The following is a 19768-nucleotide window of genomic DNA, read 5'->3' as shown; positions in this document are numbered from 1 at the left end:
CTGCTTATTATTGTGAGTATAAATTCCTAGGCGATCCTTGCTCATTTCACTTGCCTAGCTCGACCTCTTGTCCTGGACCTGTGAAGCTTCCACCCTAATACATCCATGAGCTCGATCGTACTTCAATACTCAGAGTGATCGACCGTTCTCTAGCCAGGCGCCCAGGCAGTAGCAGCCCGTGAGCATGGCAGCTGTCATGCTCTGCCTACCGGAGCAGCAGCGGACGACATGAGAAGGTAGAAAATTCCATGGATCACATGCGTGACGACTGTTCTTTGCAGTCCTCGATGTCTGCATGATCGGCCAAGGCGGATGAGAGAGAGATCTCGGCGGAGAAGAGGTGACCCAGGAAGACGAGGCCAAAACACTTTCCCCAATTGCCAATTGTCATCGGGCCTCAAGACGAGACGATGGCGACACGCTCTAGGCGCGGCAGCTACCGGCTTCCACGTGTCCATGCCCCTGGTTATGGACGGCCGCGCACCACCGAAATTTGCCTTGCCATACTTAATGTAGAGCTGAGCTCGGATTAGTATCTGATATTCTGATTAGGCACGGCTTAACAGTGGCAACATCGATTGCCAGTCATTGCTGAATCATGATGTTTGCAAGGGCACCTACTAGTCTACCAGTACTACTTTAATCAAGAATTCCAACAACACCTCGCAGTGGGCTTAACAATCATTGTCAAATCAAATCTATCCAACTGCCAAAAAAGAAAAGAAAGGAAAAAGATTCGTCGTTCCCTGCTTAAACCAAACTTCCGAAAGGATCGGATGGCCGACTCATTCAGATGTTCCTTTTCTTTCAGTCTTTGACACGCACTCATTGAAATGGTTACCAGATCTTTTGAGGTTGTCTTTGGCAAGAATTTTGTTGGAAGTTGTTCACTAATTTAATTAAAAAGTTAATTAAAAGCTCTGTAAATATGTACATGTACGTATGAGAACGGTTTCTAAAGCTAAAATCATTTTTTACTACAAGCCTGAATCGCCAAAACATGTTTTTTCTCTGGCTTGGCTTTACCTTTCTGGAGAAGTCCAATCCTTGTCAAAGAGAGCCTAACACCGTATGTCGGTGCTAAAATCAAAGTCGTGATGTAAATCTGGGCTATGAGTCATTGCTAACACTTTGATCAGCCGAACTTTAGGTACGTATATAGTCGTATACTCACAGATGAACAAGGCTCCTTGAAGGCAGGATCGGAGCTAGCGTCAAACCGCTTTCGGTGCAGCCACAAGCCAGTGAGCCACTTCCATCTTCGCTATTCCTGCAGCTGACAGCAAACACCCACAGGTGTGCAGTGCACTGCCGACCAACCACCAAGAATTGAAGACGCGGACGAGGGCCGGAGCTCGGACACCATTGCCGCCCCGCCTCCTACTCGCTCCATCTCCTCCGCCTCCTCCTCCTTGGCTTCAACTCCACTCCTCCTCGCATGCTTGCTTTCCAAACCAAGGGATAACAGATAACATAACCGCCGCCCATCTAAGCGCCTCCACGTACGCCCATCCCAACTGCACCCGGCAACAGGTAGTGGAAGACGAAAGGACTTGCTCCGTCCATCATCCATGGGGAAGCTTAGGTACTACTCCTGCTCCTGCTGCTAATCGCATCCATGTGCTTGGGCAATGCCGCCATTACTTCTCCTAGATTTATCAGCCAGTTTCTCTCTATATATACACACGCTCACATGCCTCATCTCTCGTGGTGCCATACGCATCTGTCTGTCTGGTCTCAAGCTGCAGGAGCCTCTGTGCCTGTTGCATGGGCCCTCCGCGGGCGGCCTCGCCGGCGGCCGGCGCCGTCGACGCCACCGCCGGCGTCACGGTCAAGGTCAGCGACAGATATGTGAGTATCCATCCCCATCTTTGCGACTCTGCCCGCATTTTTCTTGTTGTGGGGTTGACGTCTCACCCGCGCCGTTCTGCCACGTGGATGGGGATATTCTGAGCCGGGTGCAAATTGCACGCACAGGTTGAGATAAAAAATGGCATCTTTGAGCTGACGCTGTCCAACCCGGACGGGATCATCACCGGCGTGCGCTACAATGGTGTGGACAATCTCATGGAGATTCTTAACAAGGAGGACAACAGAGGGTACCGTTTCTGAATATTTTAATTTGCTTCCTCTGCCCTGTCCTTTGATTACTTTATTAGTATCTTTTCATTACTATGACTTTTTTTTCGGTCTCTAGTTTTGGTTAGTTCAAGAGACTGCTGATAATTGGATCTTGGCACAGTTAAAAATATTCTTCTTCACTTTATTAACATTTCTGTTATTTATAAACTAAAAATGCAAAATTGATGTTGTTACAGAGCTCACAAAGTGTATCGTTGCTGCATGTTGTGTCAGGTACTGGGACCTTGTTTGGAACCCACCAGGACAGAAAACTGGCATCTTTGATGTGTAAGAGCTCTCTGGATTCAAAGTTCAGACTTGTCTACTTCCTCCCTATGAATGCATTTTGCTTCTGATTCAGACAAAAAAAAAGACATGAATCTCAAATGGAGCACTCTCATGCAGGATCAAAGGCACCGAATTCCGCATCATATACCAAGATGAAAACCAGGCTGAGGTATCCTTCACCAGAAATTGGGATCCTTCCCTTGAAGGAAAAGCCGTCCCCTTGAACATCGATAAGAGGTGACTGATGCACAAATATAGCGATTTAGCTATCTCACCAGTTCATTTCAAGAGGCCAAGGAAAGCATGTTCAACAGATCAAGTGTTTCTGTGCAGGTTCATCGTCCTCCGTGGTTCATCCGGATTCTACACCTATGGAATCTATGAGCATAAGGAAGGATGGCCTGATTTCGGCTTGGGAGAGACGAGGGTGGCTTTCAAACTGCGGAAAGACAAGTAAGCCTAGTTACTGATTTTTTTTCCTTGTTCACTGAATGTTTGAATGTTGCTATCCATTGAAGCCATCTATGCATTGCAGGTTTCATTACATGGCATTGGCTGACGACAGGCAGAGAATTATGCCAATGCCCGACGACAGATTGCCTCCCCGAGGCCAGCCATTAGCATACCCTGAGGCTGTGCTCCTTGTGGACCCTATAAATCCTGATCTCAGAGGGGAGGTAAGATGACCTGACAGAGATAAAGATGATACATGCTGGTTATCCATGGTAAGTATCTGACTGCATTCTGGATCTGAACGTCGCTGATAATGTTTGTCAAGGTTGACGACAAGTACCAGTACTCTTTGGAAGACCAGTACAACAATGTCCATGGGTGGATGTCATTTGATCCTCCAATTGGCTTCTGGCAGATCACTCCAAGTGATGAGTTCAGGACAGGAGGACCCCTGAAGAAAAATTTGACTTCTCATGTTGGCCCCACAATGCTGGCTGTAAGTTCAATCATCATCATGATCTGGAATCCAGAGTCTGGAATCTGAACTAGCGTTCAGATCATTCGATGATATGACATTTATTCTTCTGAATGTTTTCCTTCATATGATTGCAGATGTTTCTTAGTGCACATTATGCGGGGGATGACCTCTCACCAAAGTTTACGAATGGAGAATACTGGAAAAAGGTCCATGGACCGGTATTCATGTATCTTAATTCCAGTTGGGATGGAAGTGACCCAACTATGCTATGGGAAGATGCAAAAGTTCAGGTGATAATATGTCAGACATATAAGGGCTTGAGGATAGTACAGGTTTATTTTCACTCAGAAATTCAGAATAGGGACACTCATAATGTACTGGGTGGGAAAACTCTAAGATTCTCAATTACAAAGGAGTAACTACTGCAGTGGCTGCCTAATTATCTATTCTGCATGTTATGAGTATTACCAAACTGTGGAAGTCACTTTTGTTTTCTTTATGTTTTGCCTTGTGTAATCAGATGGTGATTGAGAAAGAAAACTGGCCATACTGTTTTGCACTTTCAGAGGACTTTCAGAAGACAGAGCAAAGGGGTTGCGTCTCTGGTAGATTACTAGTCCGAGACAGGTATATTCAAGGACTACCACTTTCCAGTCTTCACAGCAACAAGTTTAGGAATTTTTACATTACCCTGGTATATAGATAAAACCATAGACTTTTCTGACTTAACCACGATGTCATTTAGGTATATAGATGATCAAGACCTTTATGCCTCAGGAGCCTATGTAGGCTTGGCGCTACCAGGAGAAGCTGGATCCTGGCAAAGAGAGTGCAAGGTAGATCAGCATGCCATGTACATCATTCCCAGTTTATGTTCACAGAATGAGTTGCATTGTACTATTAGAATAAAAAACTTTATTCTCACATACTGCATTGCCTCAGGGATACCAATTCTGGTGTAGAGCAGATGTAGATGGGAGCTTCTACATAAGGAACATTGTAACTGGGAACTACAACCTGTATGCGTGGGTTCCGGGTTTTATAGGGGACTACAGATTAGATGCTACACTGACCATTGCTTCAGGTAAGCATCTTCAGTTAGCTCTATGCACTCCTCTTGCAGCTTTTAGTTTTTTCCTGAGATATTCGATATGGATATGCAGGGAATGATATTTATTTGGGTGACCTTGTGTATGAACCGCCAAGAGACGGGCCGACGATGTGGGAGATTGGAGTACCTGATCGATCTGCCGCTGAGTTTTATGTTCCTGATCCTAACCCCAACTATGTCAATAGATTGTACATCAACCATCCTGCAGATAGGTAAACTGAAACTGTAAAGCTACATGCTGACTTATGTTTGTTAAGCATCAAGTCATCATTAGTTCCTATCATATTGTGTTCTTGGTTGGCCATTGCAGATTTAGACAATATGGACTTTGGGAACGATATGCGGAACTATACCCTAACAGTGACCTGGTATACACAGTTGGCCAAAGTGACTATAGCACCAATTGGTTCTATGCTCAAGTTAACAGGTGATGTTTCCTGTTTCTTTTGTGAAAACAAACATAGATATGAATTATTGCTTCTGCCTAGAACTAACATCTGTGGCTGTCTCCACATCAGAAAAGTTGATGACAACACTTACCAGCCAACAACATGGCAAATAAAGTTCAACCTTGACAGTGTCAGTCCAAGCAGCACCTACAAGTTCAGAGTCGCTCTCGCGTCTTCTGCACTCGCTGAGCTGCAGGTTATTTCAGAAAGAAGACTTTGCTCTTTATTTCCTATCTGCATTCCTGTCTTCTTTCGTCAGATGTCATCACTGAAACACTCCTGCATGATGAATCTTCTTGCTCAGATTTTCTTCAACGATCAGGACAAGGCTCTTCCTCACTTCGCCACCGGGCTGATCGGCAGGGACAACGCGATAGCAAGGCACGGGATCCATGGGCTCTACTGGCTGTTCAACATCGATGTGGCTAGTGCTTGGCTTCTGCAAGGGGTGAACACCATCTACCTGAAGCAGCCCAGGAGCCTGAGCCCATTTCAAGGATTGATGTACGACTACTTGCGTTTGGAGGGGCCGTGTGGCTGCTAATCTTTTGTGTGTGGAATTGCGTTGCTAGATGTGAAATTAGAACTGCATACGATTGGGGAAAAAATGTTGCAATATTATGGGAAAAAATGTTGCAATAGTATGTAGGTAATGTTAGTTTAATTTTCGCATTTAGTGGCCTTGTCAGTCACTACCTTCCGGAGAGCCCAGCCCCTGCGTCACTCCCACGTCGGCGACATGGGCGGCACCCCAAACCCCAGCCGCTGCCCCCTTCTCTCCCCCTCTCCCGTTGCGCCGCCGCCGGAGTAGGTTTGTCGGCATGGTCATATGGAATGCCGAAATGTTTGCCGGTGGGGCTTTGCCTCATGTTTGGCGGCGTTGGCGGTAGCGGGCCAGCGGATCCTCCCGTGCGAGTTGCGTGGAGCTCAGCGGGGGCGACTGCCGCTGCTGCAGTGGCGCCGAGCGGGCCTGTGCAGGCGCAAGGGGGTGGCGGTGGGGCTCCTCCTCCGCTTGTCCCTTCCTCTACGGCCATGGCGGAGGCGGCGACGCTGGTCAGGGGTGCCAGGACCAGTGCTCTGGAGCCCGGATCCGACGCCCCTAGGGCAAGGGGCGGCACCCGTGGTGGTGGGGCAAGCGCCCAACAACAACGGGTGCCAGAGTTGGCGACGGTAGATGGCAAGGGCTTTGGGCGTGCGGTGGTGTTACGTGTGCGGGAGAGTCAGGTCCAACTCTGTGCGTTGCTCGGTGGGAGGGGGTGGCGGGCGACGCAGCTGTGCACATCGATGTCTCGAGCTGGGCATTTGGTTCAAACTGCAACATCGGTTTGGTTTTTTTGGTTTTTAAAAATCGGTTTTGAAGAAGCAAGAGGCCGTCAGTTTATTTCTAAACTAAAAACTGACAACTTCGGTTTTAGTTTCTTACTTTGTTTTTTTCGGTTAAAACCGAACCGACCGAAGTGTAGTACAGCAAGAAAAAAACACCATCCATCCTCCCTGCTCATGAGTCGCAATGCCGGCTCCTTGCGTCGCACTGCTTATGCCTCGCGCGACGGCTCCTAACGTCGCTCGTTGGTCGCCGCCGCGTCCCTGTGATACATCCATGTCATCGCAGTGCCGCCTCGCCACGCCCATAGCCTCTCGCGGGTCACGCCCGCCGGCCACATGGCCACGCCTACTCGCGCTTGTGTCGCCGCTGCGCTCACACAGCTAGGGTTAGGTTTCCATGGGGGTGTGGTCACACGGGGGTGAGGAGCGACCAAGCGAGTGAGGAGTCAGGGTCTTGGGGTCAGGGACTTGAGGGCTCAGGGCTGAGGCTGGGGTCTTGGGCCATGGTGGTCTGGTGGGCTTCTTCCCTCTATGGACTTCAGTGTGGATCACAGGATCATGTTGGCCTCGTGATGACTTCGGTTGCTCAATTTGGTTTGCGTAGAAAACCACAACCGAAGCCGAACACCGTTTTTTTCCAAACACAGGAACCAAACCTGCAACCAAAAATGGAATAGACTGACAATTCGGTTTGGTCTGCAGTTTCCCATGGAAAAGTGCCTAGCCTGATCGATGCCCCTCTGAAGGGGCTTCCGTGGAGCGACAGGACAGCGACAACAATGGTAGTGGCAGGCAAGGAAAGCCTTGGGGAATCTTGGTCCGGTGTTTGTGCTAGGGGGCTACTTGGACGAAAGCCTTGGTGACGGTGACGCCTGTGGGTGCCGCTTTCCCTATTGGGGGCATTGTGTCCCTCTCTAGCATAGTCTTCCAAGGGTGAAAAGCTGGTCTATTTCTTGGATAAGCGACAGTGGAGCCATTGGCGTCGCGGTCGGAAATTCATCGTGGATTTCATGTCACCCTCGGTGGTTGCTCTCCGTTTCTCAGCATCTGGCTGACGTGTGGAGGCGGGGCTTGTAGTGTGATGTTAGAGCTGCTGCATCGGGGACGTGGCTCGGCAACGATGACATGAGGCGATCCCCCCTTCTTCGAAGATTAGGGTTCTGCTTGGGAGGTCTGCAACCACTAGGGGCAAGGTGTGGGATCATGATAGGAAGTTGGAGCTGCTCTATGTGATGTGCTTGAGGTTGGCAACGATGACCTGTAGCGGCCTCTTGCTTTGGGCCTGTTGGAGGGTGGGTTGTGTGTGGTCTACCATGGGAAGTCAGAGCTGCTGGCTGCTATGCAACCATGCTCGGCAATGATGACTCATGGTAGTGTTTGTACTCGCGTAGCGTGGGTAGGTTAGTCTTTTAGGTGTCCTGTGGTAGACATCTCATTTGATTACCCTTCTTGTACAAAAATTCTTTCATCTTAAATTGAGAGGCAGAGCTCCTGCCAATGTTTCAAAATTTTTTGCATTTAGCTGTGCAGTTGTCCTGATCTTTGTTAACTATAAGGATGCAAGTGGGTACCAACGATGTTTTTTAGTCACCCAACTAATTACGAACAATTCCAACACAAGGTCAAAGCAGAGGTTGTTTGGAGGGCATTGTAGGCCACTTCATCTTTAAAGCAAAGGTGACATTCGAGTTCAGAACAGGATCTTTCCTAGATCATAAGCATGAACTCAAGCGAAATTATTAAGCAATCCAGAATGTTCTCATTATTTGTATTATTTCCTACAAGTTAAATCTCGTTATCCTTGTGTATTCATCCCTACATTGTCGACAAGTGTTTCGTTCACACCTGAGTGCACGGTTACCCTGGTCGACCATTTCCTCCATGGATGGCTGCTTGCTAGCTCCAGAGGGCAGTATTCTCTTCCGTGGAGGCTGATGATTTCCAGTGCGGCTAGGCGCAGAAGGTGGTACTCTACCCCATGGTAGCAAATCCCTAACCATTTCAGGTGGCATTGCCACCATGGGCGGCAGCTTGCTAGGCCCATGTGGTAGCAAATACCCAGCCACATCAGGGGGCGTCGCCACCATGGAAAGCGGCTTCCGACGGGGGATGTCGAATTAACAACTTTGAGGCCCCTAGGAGTGCACTAGCAACTCCTCTTCAGGATCAGGTTGAGTGGCACATGGTATTCCAGTTATTAACCCATCACCAGACCAGTAGATGGAACGCAGCTAATACAATTATATTCAAATAAATCAGACTGCTTTACACAAGTTTTACATCTCGGTCCACCTAGTGGACACAGTCACTTCACCCAACTAATGTTCATACTCATAGTTGGTCCTCCAAGGAAACATGAGTTAACTTGTAACACGCTTGGAGTCACACCCATTCCAAGTGCTACTATGCAGCGGTGGTCAAGCGATTGCTCGACATGGTCTACTACGTACATGCAAAACAACTTAACGACTACACCTTGAGTACATTGCATACTCGCAGGACTTAATTCCAACATATAGTATTTGGTGGATGCATAGGGTAATTATCAGGTATTTGTATAAGTGCGAAAAGCAATGATGTTCACTAAGAGTATGACATTATATGCTCAACGTTAGAATTAAGGCATTTATTATTATAACAAAGGTGCTCAAGTCCATCATTCATGCTACCATGGGTATAGAAAGAAAGAACAACCGAATAGTTCTGTCTTGAAGGACTTCAGGTTTTCAAGACTCTGCAGATGTGTACAACTGTACCCACACAGAAATTGGGACTAACCACCATACCCGTGCCCGGGTAAGGGTTGCCTCATGTTTTCCAACCTTTCTCTAATCCGGCCCGAGTGTCACATAAAAGGTTCGACTGGGTTCCTAGTCAATGTCCCAGACATTCCCAACCGACGCCACCGCCCTTGCCAATTTCACAAATAAAAAGGTCATAGCTAGTTACTTGGCTTATTGACCCCATCCACGACATGTGGTCTGTATGAGTGGTTACTCAAACTTACGTATCCCAATACACGGTCCTTACTGCTCCACGAGCTATGTCATATGAGATCCCACACTCACGATGACCTACCCCTCGCATGAGCAAGATATCCAAGTTGTCGTCAAGATTATTATATTAGGAATATCATTCCTTATCTAGATTAGTAAGACGAGTCAAGTTGTACCCTCATTGGTTTTGATAGTTAATTATCTAGTTGTAGCATCCTACACGCGTGAGTATGAGTTCCCTTCTCATGCTTGACTTCTACCGTTGCTCAAGCAACTAAGCAATAAGCATTAAGCATTCCCATTTCCATTGTTAAGATGAGAGGCTTCTAACAGATTAAAGAGCAACTCTAAGTGTTATGTGAAAGAGTTCATTATCCAACTCTACATGCAATGCATAACTCATAATGTGACTTGATAAGTACCCAAAGTAGGGTTCATAATAGTGGGGTGCCTACCTGTTAGTGCTGCCGATCCTGATGATTCCAAGCTAGCGGTGACGACTCGCACATGATCCTCATGAAATGAAATATCCAAACCTAAAAGGAGAGGATCCAAGGATCGGAGACAATCACACGATAGATAAGGAAACTAGGATCTCTACTTGGGACTTAGGAAGAGACATCTACTGTTGAACATTGCTATGGGATAGGATCTAGTATTGGTGACCCATTGAGTGCACTTGCTGACCAACCTCGCATTCACTATGACTATCGAACACTCCGTCCTGCTAATGGATACTCTGCTGTGCCGGGTGCCGAGGTGAGTTGGCTCTGGCGGATGCTCCGTGGGAATCACGGAGACTCCAATAGGAACTGGGTGCTCTCAGGTTCTTAGGTTATGGTTCGGTATAATTCATCGAATGCTCCAGCATGACGATGGATGCTCCGATATTCTCACTCAGCAAGGGACTTAGGCTATTGGTGATTAGGCTTCAGGTTTGGTGGACACTCCATCCTATTGACGGACACTACGTCAATCGGGCGACAGAATCTATGCTCTTGGGTTCTTGGGTGAAGACTTAGGGATTCATGTCTATATCTTGGGTAACAGCCTTCATGCATGTGCAAGGTATTTTATGGTGACTTAGGTAATTTGCTAGGCTTAGGATAGCTAGGCTTGGGTTAACTAGTGTAACTAGTGGTTCCTTAATTAAGAGAAATCCTAGATATAAAGAGAGATTGGGCATGGCAACTTAGGTTGGGTTCATGATGAGTTCCTTGTCACCAGGATTGAGGATCCGATACATGCCCCTTTCATGATCCATCTATGCAAAAGAGAATGCTTAGATTAGAGTTGAAGGATTGATCTCAAGATAATGAGAAGAGAGGGCTCTTGAGCTAACCATGGGATGAGAGGTTGTTGAAGCTCAAGTGCTTGACCAAGGGCTGATCTTGTTGCCTTCTAGCACCTTGATTCTCTTCTCCATCTTCTTCTTCTCTTTCTCACTCTAGTTCATCCTTTCCTTCCCTTGTTCTTCCTTCTAGAGAGAGTGTGGGGGGGGGGAGGGAAATGAGGAGAGGATTGTGGGGGTATTAACCCCTATATCCTTACGGCTAGGCTTGGGCCGGCCCAGACTAGGGGGTCTGGCCCACTAGAAGACGACGCGTGGCCCGACCAATCTGCTCAGAGTCCCACGCAAGGAATTAAGGTAGACTTGGAGATCAAGTAAGATCCTAGTCAGTTAGAATAGGAATCCTTATCCGGCCACCTATGGCAATTGTAACTGGTTAGGATTAATTTCCAGATCTGTAACCCTGCTCCCCAGACTATATAAGGTGGGCAGGGGACCCCTCTAAAAAAACATCTTTCATTGACATACAACAATACAATCAGACGTAGGACATAGGTATTACGCCTTTACGGCGGCCGAACTTAGATAAAACCTCATGTCTATCTTGCGTCACCATCTTGTTTGTAGCTTGCGCATCTGTCTACCGATAATCTACTACCTTGGGCATACCCCTAGGTAGACTACCGATCATATTTCATCGACAGTGGCGTGCCAGGTAGGGGGTGTGCGTACTGCTCTTCAGACGAACAAGATGGTCATCATCCCCGGTTCCATGGCTACGCCGAACAGCCTCACGTTCACCATCGTCTAGTGTTGGGAAATATCTCCCATTCGTGCTGACATGTGGGCCATGTTCCATAGTGGATGACAACTCACTTCCCATTCCATTTGTTGTCTCTGCATGTTTATCGGAGGGTCCAATATACGTAATGGATCGTCTAGTAGTTTCTGAATTTGCTTAACCAAGCTTTAAAACCTGATCTCGTGACTCTTGGATCCACCTTAGATCTTACAGTGACCTACTTGTCTTTCTTAATAGATAAAACATCGCGAGCTGATTCCTTGAAGTGATATCCTTCTACGGTGACCGATCAATTGACTCTAGTTGACCAGTAGTTGACTTGAGATGTTGTCGATTAGTTTGTGGTGATGTCGATGCTTTCCTTCGATTCAGGTTGCTTGAGATTGGTTAGGGAATTCCATCCGACAGGAACTCAGGTGACCAAAATGAGAGTCTATGGTGTATCGTAACTCGGGTCGTTACAACTCTCCCCCGTTTGAATTCAAGCTCGTCCCCGAGCTTGTCAAGGGGTTGCGCGAAATTTTCCTTGAAATCCTTTCTCCAAAAATTCTTTCCTTTTCTTCTAGTAGTCCTCAACCTTTGGGGGTTTTCTCTGTTTTGCTTAGTCTGATGGATCACTACTAATTTTTTACCCTATTGCATCGCTTCACCTTGCATCAAACACAAATCTGATGCAATAGGTCGCTGTTATTGCATCAATTTTGAAAATCTAATGCAATAGGTGGGCATTGTTGCATCGAGAATGAATTTGATGCGATAGTAATTCATGTCGATGCAATAGGTATGGCATATCGCACCGATTTCGTGCCAAGATGCAATAGGTAGAAATTATTGCATCGAACAATTTTTGTTGCGTTAGCATTGATTTTTGATGCAATATGTAGGTGGTATTGCATTGGTTTCAAATATCGGTGCAATTAGAAAGTACTATTGCATCGGATTGATAGTGCTATTGCAACGATTTAGGCATGTTTCAATGCAATACATGGTCACTGTTGCATCGAAAGTTTTATGTTGCAAGATGATAAGACATATTAGCAAAGATTGGTCATAGTATACATAGTTATCTGATACAAAGATAATATGCAATGTTTTCAATCTACTGAACCATGTATAGAGAGAATTTTTTACGTGAAAAATTAGTCATAGTAACCTTGTCCAACTAAGCAAAGTGCCCTAGTTCATTTATTCTCACAATAGCTAAGCAGAGCAATGCTCAAGGCTGAAGTATAAAAATTGAGCCTCCTGAGCCATTTGACTTAGTTCCTACAGAAATAGTAAATTCGCAAGTAATTGATAAAGTATAAATTGGTTCTATAAAAACGATACAAGCTAGATCGTTTTAGTTCAGTTCACACAACAAACATGCTGATTATGCTAATAATTTGAGATCATAAGACACAAAAAAATTGCAAAATTATAGTATCCCCAATGTTCTAAGATTTGCATGACGAACAAATAAAACAATAATTGGAGGCGGGGGGGGGGGGGGGGGGGGGGGGGGGGGTGGGGTATCATTAAAGTGCATTCAACACAGATGCTGATCGGTCGGGGTGCGAGCCAGGGTGAACTTTGCCGTCTTTGATGGCCACGAGCGGATCCACAAAAGGGAGGGTCCACGCCACCGCGAATCTTGTGGGAGAGGGTTCATCTCCCCACGGGCTGCTCCAGCACCTCGATGCATTCGCTTGGGGGAACGGAGGGGCAGGGATCGTTGATCAGCATCACATACTGTGAGGGAGCGGTGGCGGCGCTGAAGGATTGGGGAGTTGAGAAAGATTGAGCGGTCAAGCCAAAGAAGATGCGCTGGTTGTACTGTAGATGAGAGGGTGCGGAGATGAGTAGATAAGATTTGTTTCAATTTCACAGATCATGGCTCTGTTCGGCTGATACATAAGTCAGCTGATAAACCGACTGTTGTAAGAGAAAAATACTATAGATTATAGTTGATAAATTGGCTGATAAGTTCAAGCGAACAGAACCCAGAACGTGAGAGTTAGGCCGCCAAAACTTCTGCAGAAGTTATAACTTTTGGTGCCTAGCCAAATTTTAATTTTTTTCTAAGAAGATTTTCCAGTGATCGGCATCTATAAATTTATGTAGAACACATGTAGTTTTAAATTTGAAGTAAAATTCCAATAAATTGATACAGACACATTTATATTCTAAAATGCATAGTATTCCAAAAAAAACATTTATGCAGACAAGCATCTAAAATCAAGATTATATTATTTTTTATTAAAAAATGTGTTAATTATTAATCACCTTGAATCTCACTAAAGATGAGAGAGTTGACTAGAAACAACAACTTGGACTTAACACAAAATGGAACAAACTTGTACTTAACTTTGATTTTCTTTATGGAATTTTTTAGAGAAGGTTGTAAAATTTTATTTTAGTCCCTAGCCAAATTTTCAATACATAATATTTTTTGATATTCAAATACCACATGTCGTTATTATGAAATATTTTTAATACCAAAAATGAAAAAATATAATTAAATCGTTCATAGACAAACATATGGAATCAAAATTTTATTAAGTTTTCATTAAAAAAGGTACAAGTAAACTAATGGTCACTTTTAATGATGTTATAAGAAACTCTTTTGGACTCGTGACAAAATTTTAAATCTTTTTAGGATATTTGAGCATTAAAATATATCTAATATTGAAGAGCGAAGCGATTCTTTCTTCCTGTCTTTTTCTACATTCCAGAGTGCCCTCCTAATTTTCAAAAAACTAAGGCAACTTTGTGAAGGATCTTAAACAATATTATCTTATACTCCCTAATTCTTTTTTACGTATCATATCAATTTTTTTCTAAGTCAAACATTACTGCTCCCTCTTTATTAGATGTCGTATTAACTTTGTAAAAAACGGAGGGAGTATCTATAACCAGCTATTTCCAAAAAAAAATCTTTATAGTTTTACAACATATGAATTATATATTATGATAGTGTTTTTCATATAACAAATATAAAAAGCCTAAATCTGATATTATGAAGCTATATATTTCTTTTGAAAATCAATCGTCGGAGATAAATATTTCATTTACGAAAAACCTAGTACCCTATGTAAATAAAAAACGAGGTAGTATATCTTAATACATTCTATACATGTTTTTATGACCAACAAAGCAGTTATATGCAGTAGCTCTCAAATGTTTTAAAGTATATTGTGAGTATGAACCAAGCTTGCACCGTATTAAGAAGGATGTTGTCGAGTCATGTAGAAAACTCTAGATGACGGTGTTAAAGCAACCACGACAAAATATTAGGATTTTGGCGTATCCGACCTCAAATTCAATAAAACACAACTCCAAAAGAGTACAAGTAATTATCGCTCTCACAATCCTACTTGACTGTCTACGACCCACTAGTTCTTGCCTATACAAGAATCTAATGAAGTGGAGCTATCTAGCATAATCCTCTTGAGCACTCGTAATTACTCCTTACAAGGCATGAATGATGCCCTTTAGTTGGCTTGGTGAATGCATTGGTCTCTACCTTTTGTTTCTCTTTAGTTGTTTATATGGTGGATACATGCAAGTTGGAGTCCTACCCCTAGTAGTATACTACACTGAAGTTACAATAGCACACCTCTATTGAGTCCTATTACTACCCGAGCTAAATATCAAATAACTTTAATTTTGCATTATCTGAGGGACACCTTATAGAATAATTATAATAATATGCAAATTTGGTTTGAAATTTCTAAAAACTTGCATGATAGTATATTTTAGGTGTATAATCATTACATAAAAAATTTAAATGGTTTTAACAAGCGGTACCGCACGTTGTTTACAAATAGATACATCTCTCACGTAGTTATATGAAACTATTTGAGAGATACATCTATTTTGTGAACAATGTATAGTCTCACCTTATTTAAAAGAATTATTTTTTATGGAAACCTTATGGGTCCAAAATATGCTTTCATGTTAGTTTGTAGAATTTCCTGACTAAATTTATATAGTATTACAATTATTTTTAGAATTAACATAGAATAATTGTAATAATATCTAAATTTGGTAAGAAAATTCTACGAACTTGCGTGACAACATATTTTTGGCGTATAATCTTTCCACCAAAATTGCAAATGATTTTAAGAAACCGCTACTATACATTCTTCACAAAGAGATAGGTCCCTCGTAGAGTTATACGAAACTATTGAGAGATGTACTATCTATTTACAAATAATGTATGGATAGTTTTACATTGTTAAATCATTTGAAATATTTATGAGAACCTTATACATCAATCTTATGTCTTCATGCTATTTTTTAGAAATTTCTGACCACTTTACGATACTATTATTTTTTTCTATCGAAGTCACCAAAATAAATCAAAATCGATTCGGATATCTCACACCGTTTTTTGTGAATGAAATTTTAATCCGCGTCGATCTCCCGCCAGCCTATTAAACTTCAAATTTTAATCCGCGTATATACACTCCCGCCAGCCAAGTCGTCGAATGATCCTAGCAAACAGAGCCCTCTGGTCCCTCACGTCTCCACGACTAAGGATGGCAACGGATGTACCTATCGGTATCGCCGGAACGTTCTCTTCCCCGCTATGGAGAATTCATCCCGTCTCTATCCCCATTAACTCTCTCGGGTATAGATTCTTGCCCATCCCCGTACCCGTCGGGCATCGGTCGGGTAACAGATACCCGATAAACAATGACACTTGTGGTCGTAGCTTTGCAATCGGAGACGTTTCTTCTTCACCCGAGTATAAGTGTCAGAGTCTCGAGATGCCAAGGAGGCAGGCGTGCTTATGCTGCTGGCGAAGATTGTGAGAAAAAATTGAATTAGGATTCCTAAAACACATAAACTATATATATGATTGTTTAGATTTGGGCCAAAATACCTATATTAAGCTTTTTTGGGCTTAATACTCGTATAACAGCTTAAATAGTTGGGTTTTTCAACGGGTAACAGGAACAGGTAAATATAAAACATTCCCGTACCCGCTATATCCGTCGGGATGGATTCCTGTCTACTTAAGATACCGGTAAGCAAAGATACGATTCCATCCCAGTTCGATCAAATACCCGGGTATCAGATACAGGGTCCGTTGCCATCTTTATCCATGACCCCTCCCGCAGCCTCCTTCCCACCACCCCTACCGCAACCTCCTCCCCACCACCGTCGGCCCTCCACCTCTGACCTCACCTCCCCACCGTTTCCCCCTCCACCTTCCCATCGACAAGGGGCAGATCCAGTTGAGACCACGGTGATTCAAGTGGCAGCGTGGAGATCCCCTCCTCTCCTTTGGCTCTCGGATCTAGATCTAGAAAGGGGAAGCGGGTGGTGGAGGACCTATGCGAGTACTGGAGCTGGAGGACATCCACTCTGAGGCGGCAGTCATCACCGAGCCTCCGCACGAGGCCGCTGCCGGCGTGGAGGAGCTCGTAGCACAACTTTGGCATCCTCGACGGCGAGGCCAAGGTGTGGCCGGCTGGCAGCTCACCCCGTCGTCGCTGCCGCCCCGTGCCACGGCGCACAGGTGAGTGGTTGTGCTTGACTTGTGGCCTCTGGTTGCAGGTCTGCGGGCTAGAAGGGGGCGCCATCGTGTCCTGTGGCGGGACCAATGGAATCAGTGGCGCCGCCGCCGTGTTTTGGGCTTTTGGCTGTTCGTGCCATACCTGCAGCTCCAGTGGCAGGTGAGCGCCTCTCCCCTTTCTTGGCACTTTGTTTTCTTCCTGTGTGTATCGATATGTTTCCTAGCAGTTAACTCGAACACCCATCTGTGGCCTGTTGTGGGATGGGATTAGTGCTGGATTGTATGACTTTGCCTCCTACACGGTCCATTGACAAAGCTAATTGTTGCTGACTGTGATTTGACTAAGGAAGCTGCAAGAGTTCTAGAAAGAGTAGAAAAATAACCTCACACATTTTATCATGAACGTTTGTTGAATTGCAGATCATGACAACTATTATTAGCATTTAGATTTAGATTTAAAAAAAGATACAAGAAATTGCGTACATGTCACAAAATATTAATTCTTTAGCTAGCAAATGGCATTATATGTAAGAAGCACTTGTCAAATCTTCTCTCTACTTTGTTTCAGGCACTGCTGGTCCCAGACCATGCATACACAACACCTGTTTACAGCTTGTTCAGTCTGAATCTAATTGTTGTCTGTTGACATAACTAATAATGCTAGATGGGTGACTATTCGTTTTAGCGAGAACTAAATTAATGTGATGTTAACAGTATGAACCGAGAGCAGTTTATGTATTAATAAATGCTTCAATATTAGTATTGGATGGTGCGTAGTGTCGGTTTTGCTTATGTGATCCGCTTAAAAATAGAAAGCTGAGAAGACCGTGACCCACTTGTTCTTCTGCCATGACACACCTTTATATTACCAGTTGAACAAAATGATATAGCATGTTCTAAGTTCAAGCTAGAACAGCTCATGTTGATTTTTTCATCCCTTTTTTTTTTCTCAAAATGCAGGCTTTCCATAAGGTTGTCTGCTGCTGGGCTTCAAAGAATTTCATGACTGGATGGTAAAGAGTTGCGAAATTCATCTTTCTTTGCCTCTTGATTACTGTCTATTGTTTAGCAATTCAACTGTAATAGTGCAATTCCTAGTAGCATAGTATAACAATGATTGATAACTAGTGATCATAGATATATTGTGCAGACTGGACAAGCTCAAGTATGAGAGATGGATGCCATAAATGGTGAGCTATTTAAACAAGCATACAAATCTTCAGTAATTGTTGATGTAGCTTCAGTTAATTCATATCTGATCTGCAGCAATGGAGATTGAATCAGAGTATATCTTCTAACTAGAAGTTTGTATACATCCTGTATGTATGTTTACTGGAGATTACAGTATTGACTGAATGTTTTTCTAATTTCAGCAAATACCTGTACTACATACTTGATAGAAACTAGCAAGCAACGCTTGCATGAAGAAGAGAAGACATTCTCAGGCTAATTGTAGACTGTTTTTACTGTGACATTGGTTCAGTTCAGGACTTCCATTTTCCTGATTCAGCCATACCTGATTCTATGATGCCTACTTTGCAAATGATTCTGCTCATGCAGTCATCTGGAAGATTATGTGATGCCTAGTCTGTGATCCATTATATATTACTGATGCATGTCATTTGGACTTTTTCCATTGAGCAGGAAGATGAACCTTGAGGGACTCTTGGCAAGATGAACTGAATCAAAGATTCTGCAATGACAAAGATCATATGCTGATTTGTGCTAAGTGTCATCTATATTTGTTTAATTCTATAAGTTAGTGGTCTATTTTGCAGTTCCAACTTTGTAATTACTTTTTTGAAATAGGAAGCCCTTTGACTTCATTATATTGTACAAACTACTCCCACAGTCCCAGAACAGCCTGTTCGGTTGGCTGGTTCGTATTGTTGTTGGTTTGTGTGCAGGAAAAAATACTGTTCTGGCTGAAACTTCCGACTGACGTTCTAGGACTCAAAACTTGTCCTTAAATGCTTGACATTGTAGCTCCTATTCTAGGCCAATCAGACATCAATCATCGGTCGTCCTATCACTTTCCGTCCATTGGTAGCCTAGATGCTAATAGAAAATTGATAAAAAAATCCAGCATTGGATGGTGGAGCTCTGCAGAAGCGCTGGAGGGGTGGCCAGGCACGGAAGTAGAGCAAGGAGAGCTATTAATGCAGACGTAATTTAAAATTTCCATCAGCTGTCATGATTACTTTGTAGGGATATAAGCGTCTTTTACCTTCTACCTTGGTTACCGGTTCCAATCCCAGACCATCTAAGCGCTCGTTTAGTTCCGCCGAATTGGCGCCGGCAGGAACACTGTAGCGACACTGTAGCTACAGTGTCGTTTTGTTTTTATTTGATAATAATTGTCCAAAACGTTGACTAATTAGGCTTAAAACGTTCGTCTCGCAAAGTACAACCAAACTGTACAATTAGTTTTTGATTTCGTCAACATTTAGTACTCCATGCATGTACCGCAAGTTTGATGTGACGGGGAATCTTCTTTTTGCATAGTGTAAAATTTAGGATTTTGGTGGAACTAAACAGGCCCTAAGAATTCTGGGACAGAGGGAGTATTGAATATAGATGATCAAAGTTATTATTAATATTATTGTCCTTTTATGCCATTCGATTTTGTAATTTTGTCAATCTCTATGCCGCAAATCTTTATTATTTAGCAAATAAAAATGGATGCAATATAAAATGGTAGTGAATAGATTTCGTTGCATCAAGCTTAATGTCGATGCAATAGTTTATGTTGCATCGAACCTAATGTCGATGCAATAAGTTGAATTGCATCGAACCTAATGTCGATGCAATAAATTGAATTGCATCGAACCTAAATGTTGATGCAATAGGTTGTATTGCACCGAACTTAATGTCGATGCAATATGGCATATTGCACCAAAAGTTAGTTGTTGCAATAGAAATTCTTATTGTATTAAATTTATTAGAT

The 19768-nt window shown here is 43.7% G+C and overlaps 2 protein-coding genes across 8 annotated transcripts; both read left to right on the top strand.

The window, feature by feature from the left end:
- The first annotated feature begins 1060 nt into the window (after window positions 1-1060).
- LOC136501282 (uncharacterized) lies at window positions 1061-5590 on the top strand. The gene is made up of 16 exons (XM_066496785.1): window positions 1061-1585; window positions 1743-1851; window positions 1978-2099; window positions 2356-2409; window positions 2527-2646; window positions 2743-2862; window positions 2945-3086; window positions 3188-3358; window positions 3475-3630; window positions 3861-3967; window positions 4086-4176; window positions 4283-4424; window positions 4504-4663; window positions 4762-4878; window positions 4970-5096; window positions 5205-5590. The coding sequence occupies exons 1-16, from the start codon at window positions 1572-1574 to the stop codon at window positions 5442-5444; spliced, it is 1992 nt and encodes a 663-aa protein (XP_066352882.1). The 5' UTR covers window positions 1061-1571; the 3' UTR covers window positions 5445-5590.
- Window positions 5591-16376: 10786 nt separating this feature from the next.
- LOC136500752 (uncharacterized) lies at window positions 16377-18647 on the top strand. 7 transcript variants are annotated; one of them, XM_066496182.1, is made up of 5 exons: window positions 16377-16766; window positions 16863-16981; window positions 17782-17834; window positions 17972-18011; window positions 18466-18647. In XM_066496182.1, coding segments are annotated over exons 1-4 (300 nt in total). In that variant the 5' UTR covers window positions 16377-16639; the 3' UTR covers window positions 17973-18011; window positions 18466-18647. The 7 variants fall into 7 exon arrangements, 4 of the variants coding, with proteins under 4 accessions (XP_066352279.1, XP_066352280.1, XP_066352278.1 ...); XM_066496183.1 differs by having other exon boundaries at window positions 18195-18647; XR_010770102.1 differs by having other exon boundaries at window positions 17782-18011.
- The last annotated feature ends 1121 nt before the right edge of the window (window positions 18648-19768 follow it).

Source organism: Miscanthus floridulus, chromosome 13, assembly GCF_019320115.1.
Source record: "Miscanthus floridulus cultivar M001 chromosome 13, ASM1932011v1, whole genome shotgun sequence".
NCBI classification, from domain to species: domain Eukaryota; kingdom Viridiplantae; phylum Streptophyta; class Magnoliopsida; order Poales; family Poaceae; genus Miscanthus; species Miscanthus floridulus.
Note: the sequence above shows the minus strand (reverse complement) of the source record. Positions and strands in the feature narration are given on the sequence as shown.

Excerpts from the sequence above, each read along its gene's own strand:
- LOC136501282 (XM_066496785.1), top strand. Across the intron at positions 2,410-2,526 it reads AAAACTGGCATCTTTGATGT|GATCAAAGGCACCGAATTCC; the intron begins GTAAGAGCTCTC and ends ACTCTCATGCAG. Across the intron at positions 4,425-4,503 it reads TACACTGACCATTGCTTCAG|GGAATGATATTTATTTGGGT; the intron begins GTAAGCATCTTC and ends ATGGATATGCAG.
- LOC136500752 (XM_066496180.1), top strand. The coding sequence starts at position 16,640 with ATGCGAGTACTGGAGCTGGAGGACATCCACTCTGAGGCGGCAGTCATC. Across the intron at positions 16,767-16,862 it reads TCCTCGACGGCGAGGCCAAG|GTCTGCGGGCTAGAAGGGGG; the intron begins GTGTGGCCGGCT and ends CTCTGGTTGCAG. Across the intron at positions 16,982-17,781 it reads ACCTGCAGCTCCAGTGGCAG|GCTTTCCATAAGGTTGTCTG; the intron begins GTGAGCGCCTCT and ends CTCAAAATGCAG.